Source organism: Engystomops pustulosus, chromosome 1 (genome assembly GCF_040894005.1).
Source record: "Engystomops pustulosus chromosome 1, aEngPut4.maternal, whole genome shotgun sequence".
Lineage (NCBI taxonomy): Eukaryota > Metazoa > Chordata > Amphibia > Anura > Leptodactylidae > Engystomops > Engystomops pustulosus.
Window position 1 is genome coordinate 265,933,117 of NC_092411.1, and position 13,791 is coordinate 265,946,907.

General features: G+C 40.7%; 1 protein-coding gene across 1 annotated transcript in view; it reads left to right on the forward strand.

Moving 5' to 3' along the window:
- Positions 1 to 6,630: 6,630 nt before the first annotated feature.
- CLNK (cytokine dependent hematopoietic cell linker) overlaps positions 6,631 to 13,791 on the forward strand; it is a 28,257-nt gene continuing 21,096 nt past the window's right edge. Inside the window, exons 1-3 of the mRNA XM_072132613.1 lie at positions 6,631 to 6,688; positions 8,863 to 8,954; positions 11,576 to 11,686. Of these exons, the coding sequence (XP_071988714.1) occupies positions 11,597 to 11,686 (90 nt within the window). The 5' untranslated portion in view covers positions 6,631 to 6,688; positions 8,863 to 8,954; positions 11,576 to 11,596. The remainder of the gene's footprint in view (positions 6,689 to 8,862; positions 8,955 to 11,575; positions 11,687 to 13,791) is intronic.

Here is a 13,791-nt window from a genome sequence, read left to right on the forward strand (position 1 = left end):
AATCATATAATCATATCCAAAATTTATATCCATGGTGAAGCACCTTTGCTTTTATATTTAGAATAATTTAAGACATTGGGGCAAATTTACTTACCTGGTCCTGTTGCGATCCCCGTTTCGGACGGTCCAACGAGGATGTAGTCAGGAGCGATTCATGAAGATTGTGTGCCTGAGTTCCTGCATCCGTCGTTTCCGCGCCGAGGTCCGCCGGAGTTCACCTCCTTCTTCCTGGGCTTGTAAATGTTAAATCTTGCGCATTGTCCGAATCCGTCGGGTTGTCCAACAGCCCGCCCCCGATTTCTGTCACGTGCAAGCCAGCTCCGATGCGCCAAAATCCGATTGCGTGCGACACAATCCCCAGTTTGATGCGGCGCAAAACGGAGATTGTCGGAAAACCTGATGAAAATGCGCTCCACGGACCCTAAGTAAATGAGCCCCATTGAGTTTGTTAACTATGACTATCGCACTGTTGCCAACTTTAGACGCATTGGTTCCCCCATGACATTATAGTGGTTGTCATGGCAGTTCAGAGTCCATAAAGGATTTGGAGCATAATAAAACGTGAATGAACAGGCATATTGTGGTATGAGAAAATCTTCTTGAGCAAATCTGTGACCTGAATGCAGTGAAAACCCCATTTTTCTTTATATAGTAATAAGCATTTTTCTTCAACATATGTTTGGACAAGTTCTTGTCCAGTTTCACATTGGAGGGAGCTGACAATAGAGTTGTCTTATGCAGAGTTAAAACATGAAGCGCTTTTCAGATGCCTCCTATCGGACAATTTAGAAAGATACAATTTTTGTAGAGGAAGAGCCAAAAAGCTACCACTGAAAAAAATAAAACATATATCTATAATCTGTATCTAAAACATTATTTTTCAGGCTATAAGATGCACTTTTTGGCAAGATAAAATCTTACTAAAAATGCCTGTAGTAGGGAAGAGCATCCAGCATATATGGTCATTTCATGTGGCAATTATTTTCTTTCAATTTTTCAATCTTCATTCACAGGCACAAAGATCCAATTTCAGGGAACCAAGAACGGTAAAAGGTACAAGCCTATTGTTGGTTGTTATATATACAGTATATATTTTATTTAAATGTAAGTACTGTATTTTATGTATAGTTTAAATTTCTTAACATTTTCACAATTGACCCAGGTTGTATCCACCAGTACTTAATCTTGATTTTGGTTAAGGAATGCAATTGCTCATGAAACAAACCTTAAAGGGGTTTCCCCTCAAACTAGAGTTAGGTCCTATCGCCCCCCTGGGGCAATTCAGGGGAAATCGGCGCAAATCGGAAATATACGGGTAACGCATCAGGAAAACGCGAATTGGGCCCTTAGTAAATGACCCCCAATATGACAAAACAGAATGTCCTTAGTCTCAGGTTATAGCCCGTGTGATACCTTCTGGTGGCAGTGCTGGGCTAGGAGGAAGGTAACGGTGAAAACCTTGAGTGGTTTTACTCAGTTGCCCCACAGTTAAGTCATTAGCCAGTAATAAAGCCTCTTTCATCCTAAATCCTGAAACTTTTTTCCTCTCCAAAAATTACAATAAATATATAGGCTTTCATGTTTGTACTTTATATATTATATTGTCATCTATTTCTGAATGTAATGAATATAATGAATGGTTTAACAGTTCTTTTCATATTTGGGAGTTACATTTCATGTATATTTTCAGACCAAAGATTGCCAAACAGGACACATTTCCGAGATAAAACTCCACCACAAAGATCTAACATTTATTTAAATGACTGTAAACAGAATGTAAGTATTCACTTAAGGAAAATTTCGTTTCGATTTTTAGACAAGCAACAGAAAAAAAATGTTGTAGACTGAGAACTTGTCTTTCAACATTGGGTAGTCACACGGTCGGTAAGCCAACCCTCCCACTATAACTCTGACTCAATTTACAGAACTTCAACTCAGAATCCGACTCTCCAACTCCACAGTCTTGTTTTCCTGGTCACTCTAACAGTGCTTCAGCTAAATGTGGACATTCCTTCCCAGTGCCTTATTACACTAATCCTGAGCATGTACATAAAGTGCAGCAAACATTCATCTCAACTAAAAGGGGGATAAGGGGTACACAAGCCGGTCTTTCAAGCCATGAATTGTGGTCTGCCCCCTGCTGAATGGACTGCTGAGTCCAATGAGCACTTCCATAACTGATGTAACAAAACTGATGGAAGCTCATTGGTGCATTAGGCCGGGTAGCGGTGGGTACAGCTGAGAAGACTCAGGAGTGGAAAGTGCTTGTGATCTGTACTACACCGCTCCTGGGTCCTGTCCTGCTCCCGGCAGTTCTTCTTCAAGTCTTGATGCCACCGCATAACACCAACCCGTAACACAGAGCAAAGTGACGCATGGAGGAGAGAAGAAGCTGCTTTGGTGGAGGGAGGAGAAAAAGATCCAGGAACGGAAAGTATCCATTTATTTGTCTGATCTGGGGCCTCTAGTATTATTACTTTTATGCTCCGGAGGTCTTCAGTATTGTCTTCTATGGGGTCTACAGTATTATTGTCTGCTTTCTGATGGTACTCAGTATCATTATTTGTCTGCTCTAGGGGTCTCCAGAACTGTTAGTCTGCTCTGGGGGTCTCCAGTATTAGCAGTTTTAAGCTTTGGGGGTCTCCTCTATTTTAAGCCCCATGGGAGTGGCCAGTGAGGAGTGGTTACCCCCATTGATTTAAAATAAAAAAAAACTCCCATGTCCCCCATATCTCCTCACCATTCCCCCATAACTTCCCCCCTCAAGACGTCATACATGTCTGCCTTACTACTCAATGGCCACTCCCGTGGGACTAGGGACACAGCTCTGTATATAGAAAGGTAAACTTTGATCTAACTTATGGTTTTTTTTGGCTATGTGAACATTATTCTCTATGGGGACATGGGGGGGGGGTCACATGTCATTAAGGTGTTAATTTGTTTGTCTTTCTATGTAATGTGTAGAAATGTTGGGTCCTCCTGAACAAGAGATGTTCTTTGTAAACACTGGGGGAATTTATCAAGAGCTGGTCCTTCCTGCTGTGGTATAGCGCTACTACCTGCGATATGTCCTGATGTCCATTACAATACACAGAAGGGAGCCATAATAAATGCCCCCCACTTTTTCTCCACTTTTCTTGTATAGAGAAAGGTCTTGGAGGATGCGTTCACACCTTCAGTTTTTCAAATGCAGTTTCCGATGTTCAAACCTGGAGCGGAGTAAAAAAAGGAGGAGGAGGAGCTTCTCTCAATGATATGTTCTCACCCATTACGCTCCACACCTACGCCTGGTTTGAAAACTGAACGTGTGAATGCACCCCGAATAGGGTGAATTTCCTTATAGGGTGTTTGAAATCAGTTCTAATTAAAAGTTTAATCCTGGAAAAATGGCAAAATATTTTTTCCTCTAGTAAGGGTTTTTAAAGTTTTGATAATTTCTAGAATGTTACTGGAGATTTCATTTCCTTTTTTTGTTTTCTTTAACTGAAAGGACAGAGGATTTCAGATCTCAAAGTGTTCAGCAGAAACTGCCAATGTTATAATAATTTCTCTTTTTATATTTTTAGTCTATCCAGAACAGTTGTAGCTCGCAATCTCCTAAAGGTATAATATCAAAGTCATCACATCAATCAATATCTTTGTTAAATGTATATACAGGCAGTCCCGGGTTATGTACAGGGTTATGTAGGTTCTTTAGGTTTGTTCTTAAGTTGAATTTGTATGTAAGTCGGATCTGTATATTTTATAATTGTAGCTCCAGCCTAAATTTTTTTGGTCTCTGTGACAATTGGATTTTAAATATGTTGGGTTGTCATGAGAACCAGTATAAACAATAAAGCTTCATTGCAGACACCTGTGATAACTGTTATAGCTGATTATTGTAGCCCAAGGATAAAGTACAGTAAATTACCAACATTAGGTCAGTTTGTAACTAGGGGTTGTCTGTAAGTCGGATGTTCTTAAGTAGGGGACCGCCTGTATATTACGATACAGGTAATACAGAAATAACTTCTAGTAGATAGTCTTAAAGGTAAAAGAGGAACAGTCCCTCCTAAGTTTTTAATATTTTTAAATACTTTTATTGTTTAACTTTAAGTTCTCTACAAATTTAAATATGGCTTTGGTAACTGGTAAAACTTTAAGTCTCACTTTATACTTAGAAAAAATAGGAAAAATATATTTAATACAAATTAAGAATTTCCATTATTTTCCCTCCTCTGGTTTGCTATCAATCCCATGATGCTGCCACTTAGCTTCAATGTATGCAAAGCAAAAGAAAAAGTTAGCTTCACATAACTAGTCAGAGAGAGCACCATCACTTATAGCTGGGGTGCACTGTGATTATACTGCCCAGCAATATTCTCTATACAATAAATATACAGTCAGGGAGGCCAAACTGTAGGTTCCTTATTTATAACTATGTGACAGGAAGTCTTATAATTATTGTTAGCAACTGTGATGGGAGTTACTGTCTACCTGTGGCAAGCCTGTATGGCAGTAAATTAATGCTGACTAGTTATTCTCTACCACTAAGGGTAGGCGAGGAAAGTAGGCAGGGACACCTGTCCGTTTCTCAGAGCCTACATTACACAACACCTGCAGAATTTTAGATTTGGGACAAAGTAGGATATGAAGACTTTTTTAAAGTCAAGCATGTTTAGCATCCAAGTCAAGCATGAGAAACCAGTGGCACCTAGATCTATGCACCGTGACTGTGGTAATCTTCTTATTTTTATTACACATGGTCTTCTTCCTACTAAAATCAACTTTTAATATTATGCTAATGAGCCAGAAGGCTACTCTAGCCCCTTTGTGCTGGAGCACTTCCCCCCTATCATTGTGTGCTGAAAATTCCTCTGAGATTAAAGCAGGCAGAGGGAAGGGAAGTGCTGAGGAAGCAGGGGGGGGTGTTACAGTGTAACAACCTATAAAGCCAGAGCAGGGGGGACTAGGGTAGCACTTCTGTCTCATTAGCAGAACTTTAAATGTTTATTAAATGGTAGAAGGAAGGAAGCAGTGGATAACAAATATAAGAAGATTTCCACAGTCATGGTACCTGGATTTATGAGTAATGTCTAGAGATGAGCGAACATGCTCGTCCGAGCTTGATGCTCGTTCGAGTATTAAGGTACTCGAGACGGCTCGTTGCTCGGACGAGTATTTCCCCTGCTCGAGATCGAGCATTTAATTAAAAAAACACAGTGAAGAACAATGAAGAATAGAATAAAAACAGTGAACACAGTGACCACAGGATCATTTAAGTGAAAAAGACAGTGAAGAACACAGTGAAGAATAGATTACAGATGTTCGGCACATCTGCTTACTTGTCGGGAGATACGCGCGGAACGGTGCGAACAAAATAGTATGTGAAGAACACTATATATGTGTGAAGAACACATTGAAGAACACGGTGAGCAGGACAGAGACAACGGGGAGCAGCACAGAGACACCGGGGAGCAGCACAGAGACACCGGGGAGCAGCACGGAGACATCGGGCAGCGGCAGCACAGAGACATGGGGCAGCGGCAGCACGGAGACATGGGGCACGGAGACATGGGCACGGAGAGCAGCGGGGCACGGAGACATGGGGCACGGAGACAGCGGGGCACGGAGAGCAGCGGGGCACGGAGACATGGGGCACGGAGACATGGGCACGGAGAGCAGCGGGGCACGGAGACATGGGGCACGGAGACATGGGCACGGAGAGCAGCGGGGCACGGAGACATGGGGCACGGAGACATGGGCACGGAGAGCAGCGGGCACGGAGAGCAGCGGGGCACGGAGACATGGGGCACGGAGACATGGGGCACGGAGACATGGGCACGGAGAGCAGCGGGGCACGGAGACATGGGGCACGGAGACATGGGCACGGAGAGCAGCGGGGCACGGAGAGCAGCGGGGCACGGAGAGCAGCGGGGCACGGAGAGCAGCGGGGCACGGAGACATGGGGCACGGAGACATGGGGCACGGAGACATGGGCACGGAGAGCAGCGGGGCACGGAGAGCAGCGGGGCACGGAGAGCAGCGGGGCACGGAGAGCAGCGGGGCACGGGACAGCGTATCTCCCGACAAGTAAGCAGATGTGCAGAACATCTGTAATCTATTCTTCACTGTGTTTTTCACTTAAATGATCTTGTGTTCACTGTTTTTATTCTATTCCTCACTGTTCTTCACATCTGTTAACTTGTCGGGAGATAATATACGCGCGGAACAGTGAAGAATAGATTGCAGATGTTTGCATACATCTGCTAACTTATCAGAAGACATTCTTTTTCAATTAATTAACACATTTTATTCCCGAACCATGGTCCCTTTGAAAAATGCTCGAGTCTCCCATTGACTTCAATGGGGCTCGTTATTCGAGACGAGCACTCGAGCATCTGGAAAAGTTCGTCTCGAATAACGAGCACTCGAGCATTTTAGTGCTCGCTCATCTCTAGTAATGTCCCTGGTTTATCTGAAAACTGCATCATCATCATCATCATCATAATAACAATGATAGTAATGATAATAATATAGAGAATGTGTCATTTATTTAGGTTTTATATTATGTATAGTAATAAGTGCTAAAGATAAAAGGGAAATTATCAACATTCAGATTTTTATTTGTATTGTTTCTATTTTTCTATTAAAGGTCCAGTCGTAAATCGAAGTTTAAAGCCACAAAAACTTATTTGCCAAGTTAATGGTAAAGTATTGTAAAGCATTTATCAACATAAATACAGGCAGTAATAGGGTTATGTACAAGATCGGTTTTGTAGGTTTGTTCTTAAGTTGAATTTGTATGTAAATCGGAACTATATATTTTATAAGATGTAGCTCCAACCAAATTTTTTTTGGTCTCTGTGACAATTGGATTTTAAAAATGTTGGGTTGTCATAAGAATCAGGATTACCAATAAAGCTTCATTACAGACGCCTGTGATAACTGTTATAGCTGATTATTGTAGCCTAAGGATAAAGTACAGACAATTACCAATATCCAGAGGTCCGTTTGTAACTAGGGGTCATCTGTAAGTCGGGTCTTCTTAAGTAGGGGACCGCCTAAAGAAGCAATGCAATTTATTATACGAGAGATCATGTGATCTCATGTGAGTGTCCCCTAGTTTTATGTTCCAAAATTTTTTTTTATACATTTCATAAAAAATTAAGAAGAAAAAAAACACCAATACACAGATTCACTCAAATGTGTGAAAAATCACACACATTGGGGCAGATTTACTTACCCGGTCCATTCGCGATCCAGCGGCGCGTTCTCTGCGGTGAATTCGGGTCCGGCCGGGATTCATTAAGGCAGTTCCTCCAACGTCCACCAGGTGGCGCTGCTGCGCAGAAGAGCATCGGAACGCAGTCAAGTTCACCGGCCTATTCCTAGTGAAGGTAAGTGCAAGCTCCGCGACACTTTTCTTTTTTTAAATTCGGTTTTTCCGAATCCGTCGGGTTTTTGTTCGGCCACGCCCCCCGATTTCCGTCGCATGCAATCTGATCGTGTGCGCCAAAATCCCGGGTCAATACAGGGGAAATCGGCGCAAAACGGAAATATTCGGGTAACACGTCGGGAAAACGCGAATCGGGCCCTTAGTAAATGACCCCCATTTTGTTCTTTCACACCCGTAGAAACCTAGGCTAGAAAACTATAATTTTTTTTAACAAAGTTTATTTTGTTAAATTAAAAATAAAAACGAAGCCCATATTGACAATTTTAATTATCTATCACATAAAAAATTATATTCCACGCGATCAACAAACTTTACGGATGCCACGTGCATGCAAATAAAAATAGCAGGCTTTTATGACTAAAAAATAAGCCCACCCATAGCCACATTAAAAAATATGTCAAAAGTTTTGGTGCTTACGAGGCAACAATGAAAAATGTTTTTTTTTCCCAATAGGATTTCATTATGCAAATAAGGTCATTTGTAAAATTCAAAAAAACAGGTAGAGAAAAAAACATTTTATGTTGTGAAGGTTGTAAAAAAATGTAGACATGTTAAATAAAAGTAGGATAAGAAACCCAAAATTGTTCTAAAAACTGTCAGTTAAATTTGTGAAAATAATTTTTTTTTTTTTAACTTTTAGAAGGCATTAAGAAAATTTCATTTTCTTAGTCCTTTGTTAATTATCTGACAATTCAATAAAAAAAATTCTAATAATCACAATAAATAATCTAATCCTTTCCACCCAACAATCCTCGAATTCCAATAAAAGACCTATCACCACCAGCTCTCCGGCAGACCCATCACTACTCACCATATTACACTTTATTATTCATTAACTATACTGTTTATGTGCTTGAAATTGTGATGATATTTTCATTATTGCTCTGTTTAAAGGAAATCTACCATCAAAATGAAGTATGATAAACCACGGACACTTACTCATAGATCCAGGCACTGTGACTGTATGTGACTTATATTTGTTATCCATGGCATCCTTCCATTTAAAATTATGCAAATGAGCGATGCAAGCTGTGGGGGTGTAACTAGAGTCCCTCCATGCTGTAGCTTCATAGGCTGTTACACTGTTTCACCTTCCCTGCTTCCTCAGCACTTATCCATCAGTCTGATGTAATCTCACTGCAGCACAGGAAGTCTCAGCACACAGTGGGAGGGGAAAAGTGCTCCTGCACAGTGTAACAGCCTGCAGCAAGGAGGGGCTTTGGTAACACCACCAGCAGTCCTTCAGATCTATTAGCATAATTTTAAAAGGAGGAAGGGCATGGATAACAAATATTTGAAGATTACCACAGGCAAAGTGCCTGGATCTATGAGTAAGTGTCCCTGGTTCCTGATGGATTTCCTTTAAGATTATTCATATTTTATTATAACAACAATAACCAATGACATTGAATGGGTGTTTCTAGGAAGTACATCATCTACCCATGTAATCCACGGACGTAGTGGGATCAAAAGGGAATTAAGTCCATCCATTCAGCCCACCAACCTCAGTGCAAGAGTAAGTAATATTAATAATGTACTGACAGTCCCGGTCTCCTGGTTTGCACCTCTATAGTCACACAAGGCACCATAACTGCTCAGTTGGTGCTTGAATCAGTATGTCTTTCAAGCAGTGTAAGACTGGGGGGCCTAGGGCCCATCCCCATCATATTGTAGCCCCTCTCAAATCCTCCTCATATTTTGGCCCTTTCCATCTCACCCTCAGTGTTGCTTCCATGATCTACCCTTTATCTCGTGGAACCCTTTATCTTCCCCTTATATTGTGGCCACCATCATCTCCGCCTCATATTGTGGTCCCTCTCCTCCCTACCTAGGTTCCTGCACAGTTCTGGTGCTTCTGGTTTCAGGCCTGCAGTCAATCGGAAGTTCCTGGGGACATGGGACCCATTTCATCAAATGAGTGGTCTCCTAATCCCAAAAGCAAATACTCACTAAAGATGGAAACAGGAGATAGCCAAGGAAAACCCAAAAGTCATTGGGCCAGAGCTATTATTCTGGCTGCGCCAGTTTTCTGGAGCTTGTTCATATATTCATAAAGTTTTGTCTCATGACTGTGTCTCCTCATAATTTGGCCCTTTCCATCTCACCCTCAATGTTGTTCCCATGATCTACCCGTTATATTGTGGGACCATTTATCTTTCCCTTACATTGCGGCCCCATATCTGTGTCTGACAAGACAGAATAAAATGTGCACCAAAAGGGGCTGTTACCGATTTGTCAGATTTGTAGTCACATGTAATACAGTGAATTGACAGAATTGTGTCGCACGCTGTATGTTAAAGGTGCAGTTAAAAAAATGATGGTGCACTCTTCCCAAGCAGCGCAGGAGATTGCCCTTCGTGCAGTTTGCCTCACTTTTGATAAATGTTGCCCATTGGAGAAAATGTTACGTAAGAATGCTGACATTCTAATTTATTGAGAAGCACTAGTTTTTTATATTTAGACAGATCAATCATAAAATAGTTTCAAAAAAAGTACACATATAACTAAAATTATTGCCAGACAACAAGGTGGTTATCCACACCAGGAGAAGTAATGACCGAAGTCCTAGAGAAATGTGTCTGAAGCTGATTCTCCTTTCCGTATAATCATGTGACTAAAGCTGGACGGATCTCCTTTCTTTATAATCATGTGACTAAAGCTGGGCGGATCTCCTTTCCTTATAATCATGTGACTAAAGCTGGGTGGATCTCCTTTCCTTATAATCATGTGACTCAAGCTGGGTGGATCTTCTTTTTTTTAATCATGTGACTAAAGCTGGGTGGATCTCCTTTCCTTATAATCATGGGACTCAAGCTGGGTGGATCTCCTTTCCTTATAATCATGTGACTCAAGCTGGGTGGATCTCCTTTCCTTATAATCATGTGACACAAGATGGGTGAATCTCCTTTCTTTATAATCATGTGACTCAAGCCCGTGGATCTCCTATCCTTATAATCATGTGACTCAAGCTGAGTGGATCTCCTTTCTTTATAATCATGTGATTCAAGCTGAGTGGATCCCCTTTCCTTGTAATCATGTGACTCATGCTGGGTGGATCTCTTTTCCTTATAATCTTGTGACTCAAGCTGGGCAGATCTCTGTTCTTAACAATCATGTAGCTGAAGCTGGGTGGATCTCCTTTCCTTGTAATCATGTGATTGAAGCTGAGTGGATCTTCTTTCCTTATAATCATGTGACTAAAGATGGGAGGATCTCCTTTCCTTATAATGATTTTACTCAAGCTGAGTGGATCTCCTTTATTTATAATCATGTGACTCAAGCTGAGTGGATCCCATTTCCTTATAATCATGTGACTCATGCTGGGTGGATCTCCTTTCCTTATAATCTTGTGACTCAAGCTGAGTGGATCTCCTTTCCTTATAATCATGTGACTCAAGCTGGGCAGATCTCTGTTCTATACAAACATGTAACTGAAGCTGGGTGGATCTCCTTTCCTTGTAATCATGTGACTCATGCTGGGTGGATCTCCTTTCCTTATAATCTTGTGACTCAAGCTGAGTGGATCTCCTTTCCTTATAATCATGTGACTCAAGCTGGGCAGATCTCTGTTCTATACAAACATGTAACTGAAGCTGGGTGGATCTCCTTTCCTTGTAATCATGTGATTGAAGCTGAGTGGATCTTCTTTCCTTATAATCATGTGACTCAAGCCCGTGGATCTCCTTCCATTCTATTAAATCCACATAGTGACTACATGGTCATGTGATGAAATCACTTGCTGGGTTTCCATGGATACACTAGTAGGTTTACATACAACTGGGGCTTTCCCCACTCAGCTTCCTCCCCAGTGGGAGCACTAGCTGAGAGGTAGAGGACTAGCATAAAGTGGCACATTCCTATATACAGTATCAAATTAAAGAAACAAGACAAAAGTCAGCTGCCATAAGGCCAATAATGTGCAGAAATGATTTAATCCCAGAAGTACGGAATGACCTCCATGTATCTCCTCATTCTGTAAGCATTCAGGAAGAATAACCAACATCTACATCTGGATATCTATGCATTATCCATGTCATACCTATTTGATACAAATGTCACATACATCTATGGATCTGTATCATATCCATCTCAATTATGTGCATATACACTCATCTATATCCATATTTTTCTTGGTAGAACCCACCAGCAGATTGTATTATGGAGACAGGGGCAGTGCATAGACGCATGAAGCAGCTCCCAAACTGGCCGCATGCGCTGATCCTTCCAAGAGCCCAAGCTTCGGAAACGGTCAGTGTTATCATGTTGTAGGTTGGATTCTGTATGGAATGTAATTTTATGTATGTGTTGTATAGGAGCTTGCTTTTTGTTGGACAGTATGTTTTTTTTAGTCTTCAAAGAAGAAAAAACGGCACTCTATGACATAGAAGTCACTCTTCACTTAGTATATTAACAATACAGGAAGTTTGATCCCGGTTTCGAAGAATGCTGTCTTTTCCTCTAGGATTTCTATTGCTCACCGTGCACCTCGGGGGTTGGTCTTTTGTATGCACCACTGGATTGGAGTGATTCCAGTTGCTTGGCTTTACACAAGATAGTGACTTTCTCTAAGTTTTTTTTTTTAATTTTTGTTAAGATAATATTAGATTGCAATGTTATCATAAATTGAGTAAACATTATTTACAATCTGGAATGTAAAAAAAATTATCTTATTTTCAGTATTTCTCTCTTAAATATGTGACTTTTTATGGGCATTTCCATAAGTGTCAAAATGTGAGCCTTTTACATTCGCTTAGCATAATTTGCTGCAACAGAGTTTTTCACTATTGTGCTGGTATAATTTTAGAATCCAGATGTGGACATTCAAAAAAGTTGCAACTTTTATGCAAATCGTTTAAAAAGTTCCGAACTTTGGTGCAAATAAACTCCTATCCTAAGCAGGCAAAGGAAACAATTTAGAAGGGGTTGCGAAGAATTTGTGACTTTTGTGCAACTTCAAAAAAACAAAAAAACTGACACACGTCTGATATTTTATCCTCTAAGAGAAATAAAAGTCCAAAATTAGGGAAAAAAAAAACAAAAAAAAACACACAAATGTCCAGGTTAAAGCTAGATGACTCCCATTATCTTTATCCTGTGTGTAAGTCAGACTGCAGTAATACAAAATTTGTAGAAATAAATTTTGTAGTTGAACTGTTTTGTTTCACAATTACCGCCTTCACTGTGTTCTCTAAATAACTCCTTCCTTATCTCTTTGGGTCATTATGCTCATGAAGATATCAAATTTATACAGGCTTTTTTATGTTTTTCTAAATTATTTTAATTTATATTTTCTATACAAAAAAAAGTCTTTGTTTTGCTATATTCTAATACCGATAACTTTTGCATACTTCCCCCTCCACCAATGTGAAGAGTCAATTTTTTGTGGGATGAGATAAAGTTTTCATAGCTACCAATGTGGGCATTGCGCAAACTTTTGATCACTTTTATTTAAATTATTTGTTGCAAAGTTTTTTTTTCTGGGTTCTTTTAACGTTTTGATAGATTGGGCACGTGATATTAGCTAAAATATTTCTAATTGTGTTTATTTTTGTGCTCTTTAGAAAGGGGGGACCTTTTTTTATAATATCTTTTTTAAAAGTTTGTTTTTACATTTTTTTAGGCCCCCTAGGGTACTTGAACCTTAGGGGTCTAAATGCTGATCCAATACACTAATTTACTGGATCTGTAAAAGACCCAACTTTGGAAAAGTCTCATTCTGACCCTGCTATGACAGTTATAAGATCCTCATCATGGGTCCCGTATGTCAGAGCAACCAATCAGTGCTCCGGATAATATCACAGGGTATACTCACGTGCAACGAGCATATAAATGCCTCATTTGCATTTGTGCATGGCACTTACATTGTTTAACACTTGCAATTTGATTGTGTGTGTTAGCAGTCCATGAGCCCTCTCCATACCCCCTTATTCATGCCATGATATACAATTCCTTCATGGGTCGTAGAGGAGTTAGAAAAAAAGGCAGGGAAAAAGGAAGCACAAAAGAACACATTTCTTTAATAAAGTATCGTATCATATAAGCCGAGACCCCTAATTTTACCACCAAAAACTGGGAAAACCTATTGACTCGATTATAAGCCGAGGGTGGGAAATGCATTGATCACAGACCCCCCTAGTATATAGCCAGCAAGCCCCCAGTAGTATATAGCCAGCAATTCCCCAGTAGTATATAGCCAGCCTGCCCCCAGTAGTATATAGCCAGCCTGCCCCCAGTAGTATACAGCCAGCCTGCCCCCTGTAGTATACAGCCAGCCCAGCCTGCCCCCAGTAGTATACAGCCAGTCCAACTTGCCCCCTGTAGTATACAGCCAGCCCAGCCTTCCCCAAGTAGTA